Source organism: Fusarium solani (genome assembly GCF_023522795.1).
Source record: "Fusarium solani strain SB1 chromosome Unknown bctg00000002, whole genome shotgun sequence".
NCBI lineage: Eukaryota > Fungi > Ascomycota > Sordariomycetes > Hypocreales > Nectriaceae > Fusarium > Fusarium solani.
The window spans coordinates 1,092,599-1,105,253 of NW_027072155.1; the positions used below are offsets into that span (position 1 = coordinate 1,092,599).

The window sequence follows — 12,655 nt, forward strand, 5'->3', positions numbered from 1 at the left end:
TGTTGGCTCGCAACTCTATCGTCAGACTATCGTACGTACCATCGCGCCCGGCTGGGGAACTATCTGCACAAGAACAAAACTAGGGGTATGAGGCGAGCTGAGCGAGGGATGAGTTGATCGTAAGGGTCCTGATGGAAGAAGGGAGGGGCAGTTTGAGGCGTTTGGAGGGGGATCTCATGTGTGTGAGATGAGGTGAGAATTCAATCAGTCAATCAATCAATCAATCAATCAGTTAATCCCTGAAATGGGCGGTAAAGTGAGGGCCGGTGAGACAGAGATCTACGGTGAGACAAGAGACATCAAATGGGTTTCAGCCCTGAGTGTGCCTGCGAGTTTGAGTTTGGCATGTTTCTCCCTTCCGTGTCTCAGGCTCTCTCCCTCTCTCCCCCGTTTCGCGCTGTAACGGGATCGTCCGCCCGCTTTCCTAAGGAGAAAGGAGAAGAGATTCCCCGACGGCATGGCAGCCCGCTTTCGCGAGAAGCAGCAGGTTGGGACTAGCGCGGCATTCCAGGGAACGGGGATGCGATCCGACGCAGGAGAAGGGGACCGAGGAGCCGGTGAGGAGGGGGATTGGCGGTGATGAGCTGGGCTGGGCGGGCCAAGACACGACGTCGTCTCTCGATAGCCTGCTTGACGGAGAGGCGGGCTCTATTACAATTGAGGCTGGGAGGCTTGGAGCTGAGTTTTCTTGTGCGACAATAGTTTCTTTTTACTGATGAGCTCCATCAGGGTGAAAATCTTTAATCGCATCAGGTACCGTGCAGTTGCGGAATGTGATGCAACATTGACAGCCCCCTTCGCGTTGGTGATGCCATCAATTAAACTCACAACGCTTTCCAAGGGTTAATTGCGTGCGTGCCTGCGCAAGCTTGGAACTCAAAATGCTGTTGAGACGCTGATGGGAAAATCTACTGTCGTACTGGATCTATTCTGAGTTGGCGGCCGCTGTGGCTGGCTCAGGGCAGAGATGATCCAAAAAAGGTACACGCGAGTAAAATGCCCACATGGAATGGTCCGCTATGGACTTGACGAGAGCTCAAATCATGGCGAAAATGGAGTCTCTTGTGGATATGCCCCCAGCAAGGGAGGGACAGAGATTCTAGAGCCAGCAAGAAGAAAAAGGCGTGCTCAGGCTCAGAGCGAGCAAGCGTCGGATAGCACCCGGTAGGGCCGGACGGTGCATGCACCCTCATCCGTGTTTGCTCTTTTCCTGGAACACGAAAGAAAGCCAGAGGCCCACACTCGAGCTGCGCCAGTCAGCGTCAGATCAGCATGTGAGACGCCGCTGATCTGTAAGTGAGAAAAAGACGAGTCGAGTCTTACGAAGCGTACATGGCGCTCACTCACAGACTCGGCAGTACCTATTTGCGTCGGGTTGATGCGATACGTAGTAGGTGATGATGGCGAATTGTTTTGACGTCTTGAGTAGAGTTGGTTGAGCTACGACGTCGTATCTTGGGCATGGTTTGATGATGGCTACTACTCCTCCGTTGATGCATCCCATCACCTTCTCTTTCGGGACCTGTCCGGCTTCTTTTGGTCACATACCTCACAAGCTGCAACTCTGAGGTTGCCTGGAACTGCGGCGTCTGTAGCCGATCCCTTGGGACCTTGGCCGAGGTTAGTTTCGATTCCTCGCGATGCTGCACTCTGGCCTTCTCTGGCGTTGTAGCTCAGTGTATCTGGTGGCAGGCTGCGTCATCTCCCTTTGATCTGACTCAAAGCGATGATGTTTCCCTGCATCAAGTTTGGTGGATGACTCCCTTTGTCTGGCGCGGCCCTTGGGGTCATGGTGGAGTGTGTGGTCCCGTGGAGCAGCGGACGGGGTCTAGCAACTGTCGCGAGCGCTATTCGGGAAACGTTACAGGCCGTGAGGCCTTGCGTAACGAAGAAAATACAGTGCAGCCTGGCGTATTTTACTCGGCTGCCTACGATGACTCACACTGTGCCAGGCCATCCTTTCCGTCCATTTCGCACGTCTTCCTTGGGATGAGCCCATCTCGTCATTGTGCAGACGGAACACGCCTTGGAGCGCAGATAGCTCCTCCATCAAGTTTCCGCAAGAGGCAAAAGATTGGACTGGAGATATGGATTATTTTCTTGTGATCGGATGCTGATCCATTACTGCGTCAGCTTTGAGTTGGACCGTCCCCCCTCACTTGTGCCTGGAATTCCAAAAAGCCATGGCCGAGAGCATATCGCACGACGTTGGGGTGAGGGGAAGCGATGGATGGATGGATCCATGATGAGTGCCTTGTGCCACCACACTTCGTCACGGCGCGACGACTCGTGTAGGAGATAGCCGGGCCTACCTATTGTTGCCTCCCCTAAAATTAACATTCGGCAGCCTACAGCAGATGTACAGCACATACACGAGCCTGAGGACGGCAATCCAATACCTCTCCGCGTGCCGATCGAGCGAGTGTAGGTATCAATCAACTCACGGGTCCACCAATCACGACACAGACTCGCACCACTCACCAGCCATCCTGAAGGAGCCAAAGAAAGGACCCGGACGGACTGTTCTGGGCAAACAATACTCCCGCCGCACCATGCTCGAAACAAGGGAGAAGGAGCGAGAAGCTCCGTACATGGTATCCTCCTAGGTGCGCCGCGGGCTCCTGGGCCGGTCGAGCCTCCGTGCTCCGTCCAGAGGCGGGTGCGCAAGTCAAGTCTCACGGCCTCCGATTGATCGCCCCCTTTTTGGAAACTCGAACGGGCTGTGGATCCCTCCGTGGGCACCGACTCTCAGGTAGGTTGCGTGTCAGCCCGCCTCCCGCCAATCACGCCGCCCCGCGGACCATGGACTCAGCCCCCTGCAGTTGAGCCACCCTCCTGAAGCCTAGCGGTGGGGGAGAACACTCAGCGCCCTGCTGCGTGGCTTCTGGTGGGCCGATGCCGATGCGCCCCCTGAAAGCCTGTTCGTAACGACGGCCAGCCCTGGTACCGGGAGGTACGTATCGGCCGCCACCTTTCCCCATCAGGACCGCAGCGAGCGTTCAGGGGTGGGGATCTCAGGGGTTGGTGCCTCAGGCATCAAAATGTCACAAGCTCCAAGCCTCCAAACTCTCGACGTGTCCTCAACATAAAGAGAACTGGTTCCCGCTATGCAAGCAGCTCTATTCCGACACAACCAAACCAAACAGCCCACATATGAACCATTTGGCGCTACCGCGATGAACCCCATAGAGATGATGACCCCCGGGTCCTTTACCGACGCCACGACACCTCCTGTTGACGCTACCACTATGAACCCAATGGAGATGATGACACCCAAGTCGTTTACCGGTGGAGAGAGTCCTTCTATGGCCTCCATCAAGGAAGAGCCTTCAACACCCTCATCAGACTCAACTTCCCAGAGGAAGCCCACCAAGAAGCGAAAGTCCTGGGGTCAGGTCCTCCCTGAGCCCAAGACAAACCTCCCTCCCAGGTATGTCTCTCCACTTACACCAATGACGTCGCAACATGGTACTCACACTGCATCAAGGAAACGAGCCAAGACCGAAGATGAAAAAGAGCAGCGTCGTGTCGAGCGTGTTCTCCGTAACCGCCGCGCCGCCCAGTCTTCCCGTGAACGCAAGAGGCTCGAGTCCGAAGCCCTCATGAAGAGGAACAAGGAGCTCGAGAACCAGCTTGGCGAGCTTCAGAGGACCAACATGTTGCTCGCCAACGAGCTTGCCCAGTACCGACGCACCTATGGAATTGTTACTCGATCTTCCTCTCCCCTGGACTCCCTTCGAGAGAACGCTGTTACTCTGTCACCAGAGCTCTTTGGCTCTCAGAACGCCACTGGCATGGTCGATGTCATGACACCCCCACACGCCACTGTCAACCCAGCGTCTCTCTCCCCCAGCCTTTCTCCGGTAACCGACTCTGCCGCGACCCCCGTGAAGGAGGAGCCGTCTATGGATGTGACTACCTGTGAACTGACCCCTAGCACCTCTCCCGACCTGGCACAACATCCTGCTGAGATGTTGTCTATCGACCTGCAGTGTCACATGTCGGCGGAGATGCTAAGGTCGTTCCAGAAGTCGCTAACCTTGACGGCGCCAACATCGGGTTGGCTCCGGCAGCTTCGGATGATGTCGCTTTTAGCCTCGGTGATTCCTACGACTCTTCCTCTGACACTGACCGATTCGTCCTCGAAAACGGTCTCGTCAAGAACGGTCTCTTCGATTCTCCTTGCTCTTCAAACCTCAGCGAGGACTACCTCCTCGACTACCCCTCTCCTTCGTCCAACATCTACGACGACTTCGACATTAGCCAGTTCTTCGTCGACGACGCAACCACGTCCGCTTCGGAACCTCTGTCATCTTGTGACTTCTCCGCTGCGAACCACGCCCTCGAGCCCAAGGTCCATGACCTTGTGTCTCCAGTCTCTTAGGAAGATTCTATCCAGCAGCTCCGACCTGGCGCGTCCTCACTTGGATGCGACGTTGGCAGCATTGCGGTTGATCTCCGAGGGAAGTGAGGCACAAGTCAAGACCTTGTGGCGCGGATCGCATGGATCGCGCGGAGATGACAGCAAGCTGTCACAGTGTCTGAGCAATATGGTTGCCGCCGCGGGAGCTACTAATGACGATCGTCTGGCCCGACCGGGCCAAGGAGCAATCAAGACGACGAAAGAGCGGTGCAGTTCTTTGAACTCGCTTCCAGCAGAGCAACCGACTTCTATTACCTCCTATAATAAAACGTCTGGAAACGGTGTGTGGGGGAACAAGACTCAACAGTCTGTTATGAATTTTCTGGTTTTTGTATCTTTCGAGGGTATGGGTATTGGTCAAACCCCGGAGCAAGGCGTCAAGGATACCTCTATAAATGTCCCAGGGGGACTGGAAAACCACGGGTTGAGCCTCTTGTACAACAAATACAATGACACGCTTATGAGCGATGACGAACTACCTTTTGTGCATATTTTGTGATCTTTGTGACTGCCGATGTGAATGCTTGGTTGAAGCTATGAAGCTCTTGATTTCAGGACTGGAGCTTGAGTAGATACTGACGTAGGTGTGACAGCTACCCCTGACTTGCACTACACTAGAGCTACAGCCTTGCCTGAGACCGTGGGTGGTTCTTGGGTTGTGAAGTCTGAATATTGATAGGGAACAAGATGGGCAACATGTAACCATATGTTGGCCAACATGCCAATGAATGACGTGAACGTAGAGACGGTGTAGGAAGGTAGAGCATCCCGACGCTACTCTTTCATTACTCGTAATGGATGCTAAATATCATGGCAAATCTCAACGCCTGACGCCAATTCTTCCATGCCGCTTGTATCACCACAATCCGTCCATCTCCTGCATCGCTGCCTCTTCGTCTGCAAAGTCATCTCCTCCCTTTGGCTCTGCTCCATTCTTCTTTGGTGCTTGATCATGGCCCTCGGCTTCAGCGATCAGAGCGTCCAGATCATCACCATCTGGTTCGGGCTCTGAAGGCTTTGACTTCTTCGCTGCATCCTGACCCTCAGCCTCGGCGATGAGAGCCTCGAGATCGTCTTCTTCGGGGACTTCGTTGCGGATCGGGAGAGTGTGGCGAGCTGGCCGGGGTGTTGCATCGTAGATGTCGTCGTCATCTGGCACGTCGTTATCCCGTTGTGGTGTCTTTGCCCTTGACGGTTCTGTCGTCGTTGTGGTGGTGGTGGTGGGTTCCGGGCCCGCTGGCTGTGATGTATTGTTCTCGCCGAATAGATCCTCCTCCTCTTCCTCCTCCCCATTTGCAATGTGATCCTTAGGCTTGCCCTCATTGATCCAGTCGTTACGCGCTATCACGATCCGTTTCTTGTGACCGGCCTTTTCGACCATGGCGAGGGCGTCGAGGAACTTGGCCTTGGGGAAGAGGTCGTCGAGCCAGAGCTGGTAGAAGGACAGGAGGCGGGAGGCATCCGAGAACTATAGCAGTCGGTTAGGAGACTTGGAGGGAGCTTGGGGAATGGCGATAGCGTACTTCATGGCCTTTGCCCTTGATTTTCAGGTCGCGGGCTCTCTGCCGTAGCTTGGGGATTCCTTTTGGACCCAGTAACCTGCCATTCAGGATTAGTATACCGTAGAAAATGCTAGTCAATTCCGTATGATATCACCTGTCCTCGTCAAGCTTGACATTGGGTGCTCGAGCTCGCTTCTTGACGTCGACTTCCTCATCGATTCCAAGGCCAGAATCTGGCTCCTTTCGCTTCTTGGAGGAGGATTCTGGAGGGGGAGAAGCAAAAGGGTCGTCGGAAAAGTCGTCGACGTCGTAATTATCCAGGCCGTTTGCTGGATCCGAGGCAATGCCAGCCATTTTGGATTTTCCTGAGTGTTGAATGTCGAGGTGAACTCCAAAGACTCGATTCTCCCTTTCACGACGCGTCCAACTCCAGGAGACGCGTCGAGAGCTTAATTGATTCTGTCCACCCCGCCAAGGCCCACTTCCACCACGTGACCAATCATCGGCTACCTCGATGGGCTGACCACTCACGTGATCCTATCCTGAGGCACCAATCCGGCGGCCGGCTCCAGCTTCTGAATGTACCGAAACCGACGACCTCGAAAGGCTCCGTGATAGGATTCAAGGAATTGTCCCGGACGAAGCACCGCACAATGGCTGAGAGCGCGACCAAGCAGGAGACCCCCTCCTTTGTCGGGGCCAGCAAGGTCATCCAGACCCCTTACCCGGTGAGTGAGGCCTCAATTGACGACGCAATGGCTGTTGCTGATCGGATGGATATTATAGCTCATTGACAACGATCCGTACGTCCTTTCTCCCCTCGAGTCCCTCCCGCGATGATCCGAACCGCGATATCCCATGTTTTTCACCGTCCTCGTCGCTGCAATGGTTGGAATGGTTGGATTGTGGACCGTCGACTAACCCTTGACAGTCACTTCAAGAGAGTCGTTGGATATGCCCGAACTAGCGACTACGTCTATGGCACTGCCGCCGCCGCCTTTGCGCCCGCTGCCCTGATTGCTCTCGAGCGATTTGCCCCCTCGCACGTCGGAAAGGGTGGTTTCCCCAAGGCCCTGCGACTGGCCGGAGGTGTCGGTATCATCGGCGGCTTCCTCTACTTTTACCAGCGATCCTGCCGTACGTCGACGACATGCCATAATTGGTAGCGATGGAGAAATACTGACAATACGGAAACAGTCCGATTCTACGGCGCCACCGAGAACGCCCGCGAGATCGAGATGGACATGCGGGAGATGGTGGACAAGGTCAAGAAGGGCGAGCCCCTGTACGGCGTGAGCCGGCTGAGCCCTCATCTGCAGGGCGTGGCGGCCCGCCAGAGCCGGTACTCTGCGCTCATGTTCAGCGCGATCCCGTGGTTCAACTTTGTCAACCACAGCCAGCACGGCGTCGACACGGCCAAGTACTACCAGCAGGCCGAGCGGGAGCTGGAGGCGGAGCGACAGCAGAGCTAAATATGTATTTGGGTAAAGATGAAAAGAGGTGTATATTACCAAGTGGAGGATGGGAAGTGCCTCGACGGCGGCGAGTTTTCTTGCGAGATGGAAATAGATTTCTTGAACCATTGTTGTTGACTTGCTGAAGTGCATGTCTCGGTTGAGGTTGTGGACTGAGCCTTCAAGGCTTGGACCCTTGGGAGGTTATGGCTTCTGGCTGTTCGAGCAGCTGTGATAGGTGAGAGAGCTTGTCGAGATGGGATCGAGAGAGCTGGGTAGACATGGGGTTATTGAACCTCGTTCTCGGCGCAGGTAAGTGTTGTGTTTGTGACAGACCAGATATTGGACACAGACACATCCACCTCACGACTTGTTTAATCTGTATTAGGTTACTTATATCTTGTATGGGGCGTGGCATAATCAGAAGGGCTTCCGACTGCTCTTTTCTACCTTGTATCTCTTTTCGCATTCCAAGAGGACCATTGTATCACAAATCCAATGACGACTCATGAAGGTCTTTATAAAATGTCCCCAATCACACTGAATAGGAGGATGCTCATAGATGTGACATGGTGAACCACTCCTTCGGGTTAGAAGCCATGCTCTCTTGTCTGTCAATATCCCACAAGGCTGACACACAAACAACAACTCCCTGCAGCACTCTCAACATCACATGAAGTCTTTACCTGACTCCCCCGCGTTTTCCTTATCTTGACGCACAGCCCCCGTGATACGCCGCCCCCTCCTACTCTATTGCGACCTCATGATCGTCGCCGTCGGGCTTCGGCCAGCTCCGGCTCTTACTCCAACGTCGCTGGCCAATCATGGCGATTGCAATGGATAAGACCGGTGCAAGGACATGACCTTGTCCGCATCAACTTCCTGAACAGGAACCGGGAGAGGACCCTTTGTAGCGGGTTTAAAAATTTATATTTCTTCATAGATGCGTGTTTTGTTCTTGCCTTGAACTACTGACTTTCTTCAAGGTATACTTTGAGGTTTGCGTGTGGAAAGTCGACGACGCGAAGCGCTATAACCTTGACAATGGACTCAAACCAAGAATTGTCGATGGACCTCCCGGTCATTGACCTCGACGTCTACCTCAACAACCCTCTCGACTCCGAGGCAGTCCAGGCCGAGTGTCAGAAAGCGGCCAACGCTCTCATCACCTACGGCGCCCTGGTCCTTCACGACTCTCGCGTCTCAGAGCAGGACAACTCGACCTTTCTCGACATCCTCGAAGATTACTTTGCCCAGCCCGAAGAGGACCTCAGGAAGGATGAGAAGCCCGAGCTGAGCTACCAGATCGGTGTGACGCTGGAGAACACCGAGAAGCCCAAGTGCGCCGTCGATGAGCCGTGTCTGGATGTGATTCAGAGGCTGCATCCGTCTCAGAGACCACTGGATATCTCGGCGCATTCGCCGGATCCGAAGTGCAGGTTCTTTTGGAGGATGGCGGAGATTCCGCCGTTCAAGACTGAGTTTCCGGGGCTGAATGCTTCGAATATCGTGCCTGAGGCGCCGCATATTAAGGAACGGTGGACGCCGGCTATGAATCAGTGGGGGACGTCTATGAAGAATGCGTGAGTATCCTAGTTTCAAACTCATATACTATGACGCTGACTGTCTTTAAAGTGTGTCGAAACTGGCAGAGATGACGGCTGTTGGCTTGGATCTGCCAGCCGAGTTCTTCAGCGACGCTGGACGTTATGGGTTTGATCTCCCACCCAACACCATGCCATACTCATGAACTCACGTATTCTATAGACCACATCTTCTTGCCCCCACAGCTTCTGATCTGAACAAGTACGGCGAGAAGGATACTATCCTTGCTGGATTTCACACAGACCTCAACTTCCTCACCATCCACGGGCGCTCCAGGTATCCTGGCCTTCACATCTGGGCCCGCAACACCGGAAACCGCATCCCCGTCAAGATTCCTCCCGGAAACTACCTTCTTGTCCAAGCGGGCAAGCAGATCGAGCACATCACCGGGGGTCTCATCAAGGCGGGCTTCCACGAAGTTGTGGTCAACGAGAAGACGATTGAGACGATTGAGAAGCGCAAGCGCGAGTTTCCCGATAGACCGTTGGTTCGAATCTCGAGCACTCTTTTCTGGCACCTGGGAAGTGACTTTGATCTTGTGCCGGTTCCGAAGTTGGCGCAGCGGGCGAAGGAGGTCAGGGAGAAGCAGAAGGAGTTGGGTAGGGATGAGGGACGAGAGGGAGAGTATCCGGCCATGAAGGTTGGACGCCAAGTGCAAGAGTATGTTGACTTGGATCTGATTGACTTGAGGACTTATTGCTGACTATTTCTAGGGAACTCAAGCACATTGCCTTGATGGCGTGAGGAGGTGCGTCGAAGTGAGTTGTTGCGGTAGATCTCTCGAGATTTATGCCTCCGAAAGAGATAGATTGCCACGGATGAGTGAAAATCAAGAGGCAAGTTTGAGAAGCAGAAGCACATGTAGGCGCAGTTAGTGGTGGGAATATATAAGTTGGTACCATTCTCATCCGAGAGTCTCATGACAGCTTCCCGTCTGCACTATCGCCACTATGCCAAAATCCCAGTATAAGAGTTAAATAAAGAATTATGAAAGACAAATGAGAACCTACCTATACCTTAGAGCCCCTTTCCCTATCTCATGATTATTATTATCCCAAGCTGTAGAGGGACACTCATCAGGATACAGATGCAAAGGTTAGCTAACCTTCGTGGCATGGCATATAACCCTTAGCGTGTTAACTATCCGCTCCCATCACAAAGTGGTTAACGTCACTAAGGACAATTTATTATGAGCTTCAGACACACGGCCTTTTCATAACCTTGACGAGTCCCAAGCCTCGCCGCCCTCAGTTGGCGGACCAGAGCAATCGTAGAACCCTACATCACCTTGGACTGACATAACCACTTAGCAAGACATTGCCACTCTATACAACAGTCACGTTGTCAATGGACACGCCCATGTTGAACAAAAATCGCTTCATGTTTCCATTTTTGTTGGGTATCTACCAAGATTATATGCTCAATTACTCATCATGCCAACCTTCTACTATTCTCTCATTTTTATTCCACCTCCTTAGATGATTCGTCTAGATCTCCTTTTCCCGAGGCACAGTCGTCTCAGCCACCTTGCCCTCGGAACCGCCATGATCGGAGCTGGTCTCCCTCTCAGGAACCGTCACCTGGTTATCAGTCGTGTTGGCAGCAGGAGGGTCTTCGCGCCAGAAGTCCTTCTTGCCACGGAAAAGTCGGACCGTCCATGGGGGAAAACGCCGCCGGGAATGCGCCAGGTCCAGCCATCCCGCTCATCATAGTTGGGAGGCACAATGCGTCCGCCGCTCGCAACCTTGATGAGCCAAACAACAGTGTTGAGCAGCATGTAAGTGCAGATTCCAGCAATCAAACCATCAGCGATCGAGTACGCGAAAGGCATGATGGCGATGGTGAGGAAAGCTGGCACCGCATCACCCATGTACCTCCAGTTGATCTCAGTAACTGCGCTGACCATCATAGAGCCGACAAGGACCAGAACGCAGCCAGTGGCCCAAGGGGGGATAGATGCAAAAATAGGCGCGAAGAAGATGGAGATGAAGAAGCAGATGCCGGCAACCATCGCAGTCAATCCAGTCTTTCCACCCTCCGAAATGCCAGCACCAGACTCAACAAAGGCAGTGACGGGAGGAACACCAAAGACGGCACCAATGGAGATGCTAAGGGCATCCACCATGTATGCAATGGAGGAACCCTCAAAGTCCTGGGTGACAGGGTCGACGACGTTGGCGAAACGGGCCATACCGTAGAGAGTACCTGTGCAGTCCAAAATGTCGACATACAAGAAGGTGATGAGGGCGAGTCCAAACTGGCCACCGTGACCAGAAATGTCAAACTTGAGGACGTTGAGGGTGTTTTCGATCTTATGGAAGTCAACCACCTTCTTGAAGAAGTCGAACCTATCAGTGCCGATGGGGTCATATGGGAAGTAAGTGACAGGAGTATCCCGAGGCCAGGAGATGATGCTGACGAGGAGGATTCCGGCAATGACAGCGCCCTTCACGCGGTACAGCATGAGCAACACGGTGAAGATACCGCCACAAAAGATGCCGATCCACATGGTAGGGTTTCGCATCTTATGCGAGGAAGGGCATAGTCTGTTCACCTTCGTGTCTTCGGGGCAGCCTGCAAGCTCCATTGGTGTCGAAGTGGCACCCACAATCAGGCCAATACCCTCGCTGTAGGTCAGACCGATGAGGGTAAGGAAGAGACCGATACCGACACTGGTGGCAAGCTTGATGCAGCGAGGAATAGCACGAGCAAGCCACTGTCGCATACCAAAGAGTGCAAGACCGAAGAAGATAAAGCCCTCGATGAAGATGGCAGTGAGGGCGACTTCATAGGGGACCGGGCCATTTCCGTTAGGACCAACTAATTAAACTTGTTAGATGTTTGATCGAAGCTGAGGTTAGATGGCGAAGCACTTACCGACAGTATAGGTGAAATACGCGTTCAAACCTTGGAGGTATTAGCACCCTAACTTGTAGATGACAAACAAGGCTCCTGAGAGACAAGGCTGCATTATTGGAGTTTCGACATACCCATTCCAGGAGCGAGACCGACAGGACTGTAAACTTGGTGTTAGTATACTAGTCGGGGCAACAAGACAAGCGTTGGGACTTACAGATTGGAACAGAGACCCATGAAGAACGAGGCGAGGGCGGAAATAGCAGCTGTAGCGGTAACAGCATCACGCTTGATTCCCGCAACACATAGGCGATAGTCATCATCTGGCACACACAACCCGGCATCATCAAAGGTGTTGCACACGCAAGTACCGCCGGATTCGGAGACGATGGAGGAGTTCACGGCAATAATGTAGGCCATGGCAAAGAAGGTGGCAAGGCCAGCTCGGATCTCGGTGAAAAAGAGAGAGCCCTTGCGCTCACGAGGCTAATTGACCCCAGGATTAGCATAAAATGCCATGGTTGTGAACGATTGCCAAGGGCGACTTACATGACCTGAGCCCTCGAGCTGGAACCAACGACCGACGGCGCTAGCCGCGATCTTGCGGTTGGTATTTTCCATCCAACCCATGATGAAGATTCGAGTAACAGCAAAGAACAAAGATTTGATGTACAACAACTCGAACAAGGCCTATTCGACGCGAACAGGTGGAGCTGGCAAAAGCAAAGAGTCAAGAGACGAAGCTTTCACAAGACTGGGGATGCGGCACAGTCTTAAACGGCCGACGCGGGACGTAGATCTGTGAGCTTGGGTGA

The 12,655-nt window shown here is 53.5% G+C and overlaps 5 protein-coding genes across 5 annotated transcripts; 3 read left to right on the plus strand and 2 right to left on the minus strand.

The window, feature by feature from the left end:
* Positions 1–3,107: 3,107 nt before the first annotated feature.
* MRS44_004318 (uncharacterized protein) lies at positions 3,108–4,384 on the plus strand (the record flags this gene model as incomplete). The annotated part of the gene is made up of 3 exons (XM_065622152.1): positions 3,108–3,430; positions 3,488–3,921; positions 3,993–4,384. 3 exons carry the CDS (start codon positions 3,108–3,110, stop codon positions 4,382–4,384), a joined length of 1,149 nt encoding a protein of 382 aa, XP_065478224.1.
* An 895-nt stretch (positions 4,385–5,279) lies between these two features.
* MRS44_004319 (uncharacterized protein) lies at positions 5,280–6,279 on the minus strand (the record flags this gene model as incomplete). Its single annotated transcript, XM_046277724.2, has 3 exons — positions 5,280–5,891; positions 5,947–6,022; positions 6,080–6,279. The coding sequence occupies 3 exons, from the start codon at positions 6,277–6,279 to the stop codon at positions 5,280–5,282; spliced, it is 888 nt and encodes a 295-aa protein (XP_046125782.1).
* Positions 6,280–6,578: 299 nt separating this feature from the next.
* Positions 6,579–7,397, plus strand: MRS44_004320 (uncharacterized protein; the record flags this gene model as incomplete). Its single annotated transcript, XM_046271669.1, has 4 exons — positions 6,579–6,653; positions 6,712–6,728; positions 6,857–7,062; positions 7,123–7,397. The coding sequence occupies 4 exons, from the start codon at positions 6,579–6,581 to the stop codon at positions 7,395–7,397; spliced, it is 573 nt and encodes a 190-aa protein (XP_046125783.1).
* Positions 7,398–8,423: 1,026 nt separating this feature from the next.
* MRS44_004321 (uncharacterized protein) lies at positions 8,424–9,728 on the plus strand (the record flags this gene model as incomplete). The annotated part of the gene is made up of 4 exons (XM_046272373.2): positions 8,424–8,962; positions 9,015–9,092; positions 9,147–9,644; positions 9,698–9,728. 4 exons carry the CDS (start codon positions 8,424–8,426, stop codon positions 9,726–9,728), a joined length of 1,146 nt encoding a protein of 381 aa, XP_046125784.1.
* A 743-nt stretch (positions 9,729–10,471) lies between these two features.
* MRS44_004322 (uncharacterized protein) lies at positions 10,472–12,470 on the minus strand (the record flags this gene model as incomplete). The annotated part of the gene is made up of 6 exons (XM_065622153.1): positions 10,472–10,615; positions 10,654–11,804; positions 11,862–11,891; positions 11,975–12,000; positions 12,058–12,326; positions 12,390–12,470. 6 exons carry the CDS (start codon positions 12,468–12,470, stop codon positions 10,472–10,474), a joined length of 1,701 nt encoding a protein of 566 aa, XP_065478225.1.
* Positions 12,471–12,655: the final 185 nt, after the last annotated feature.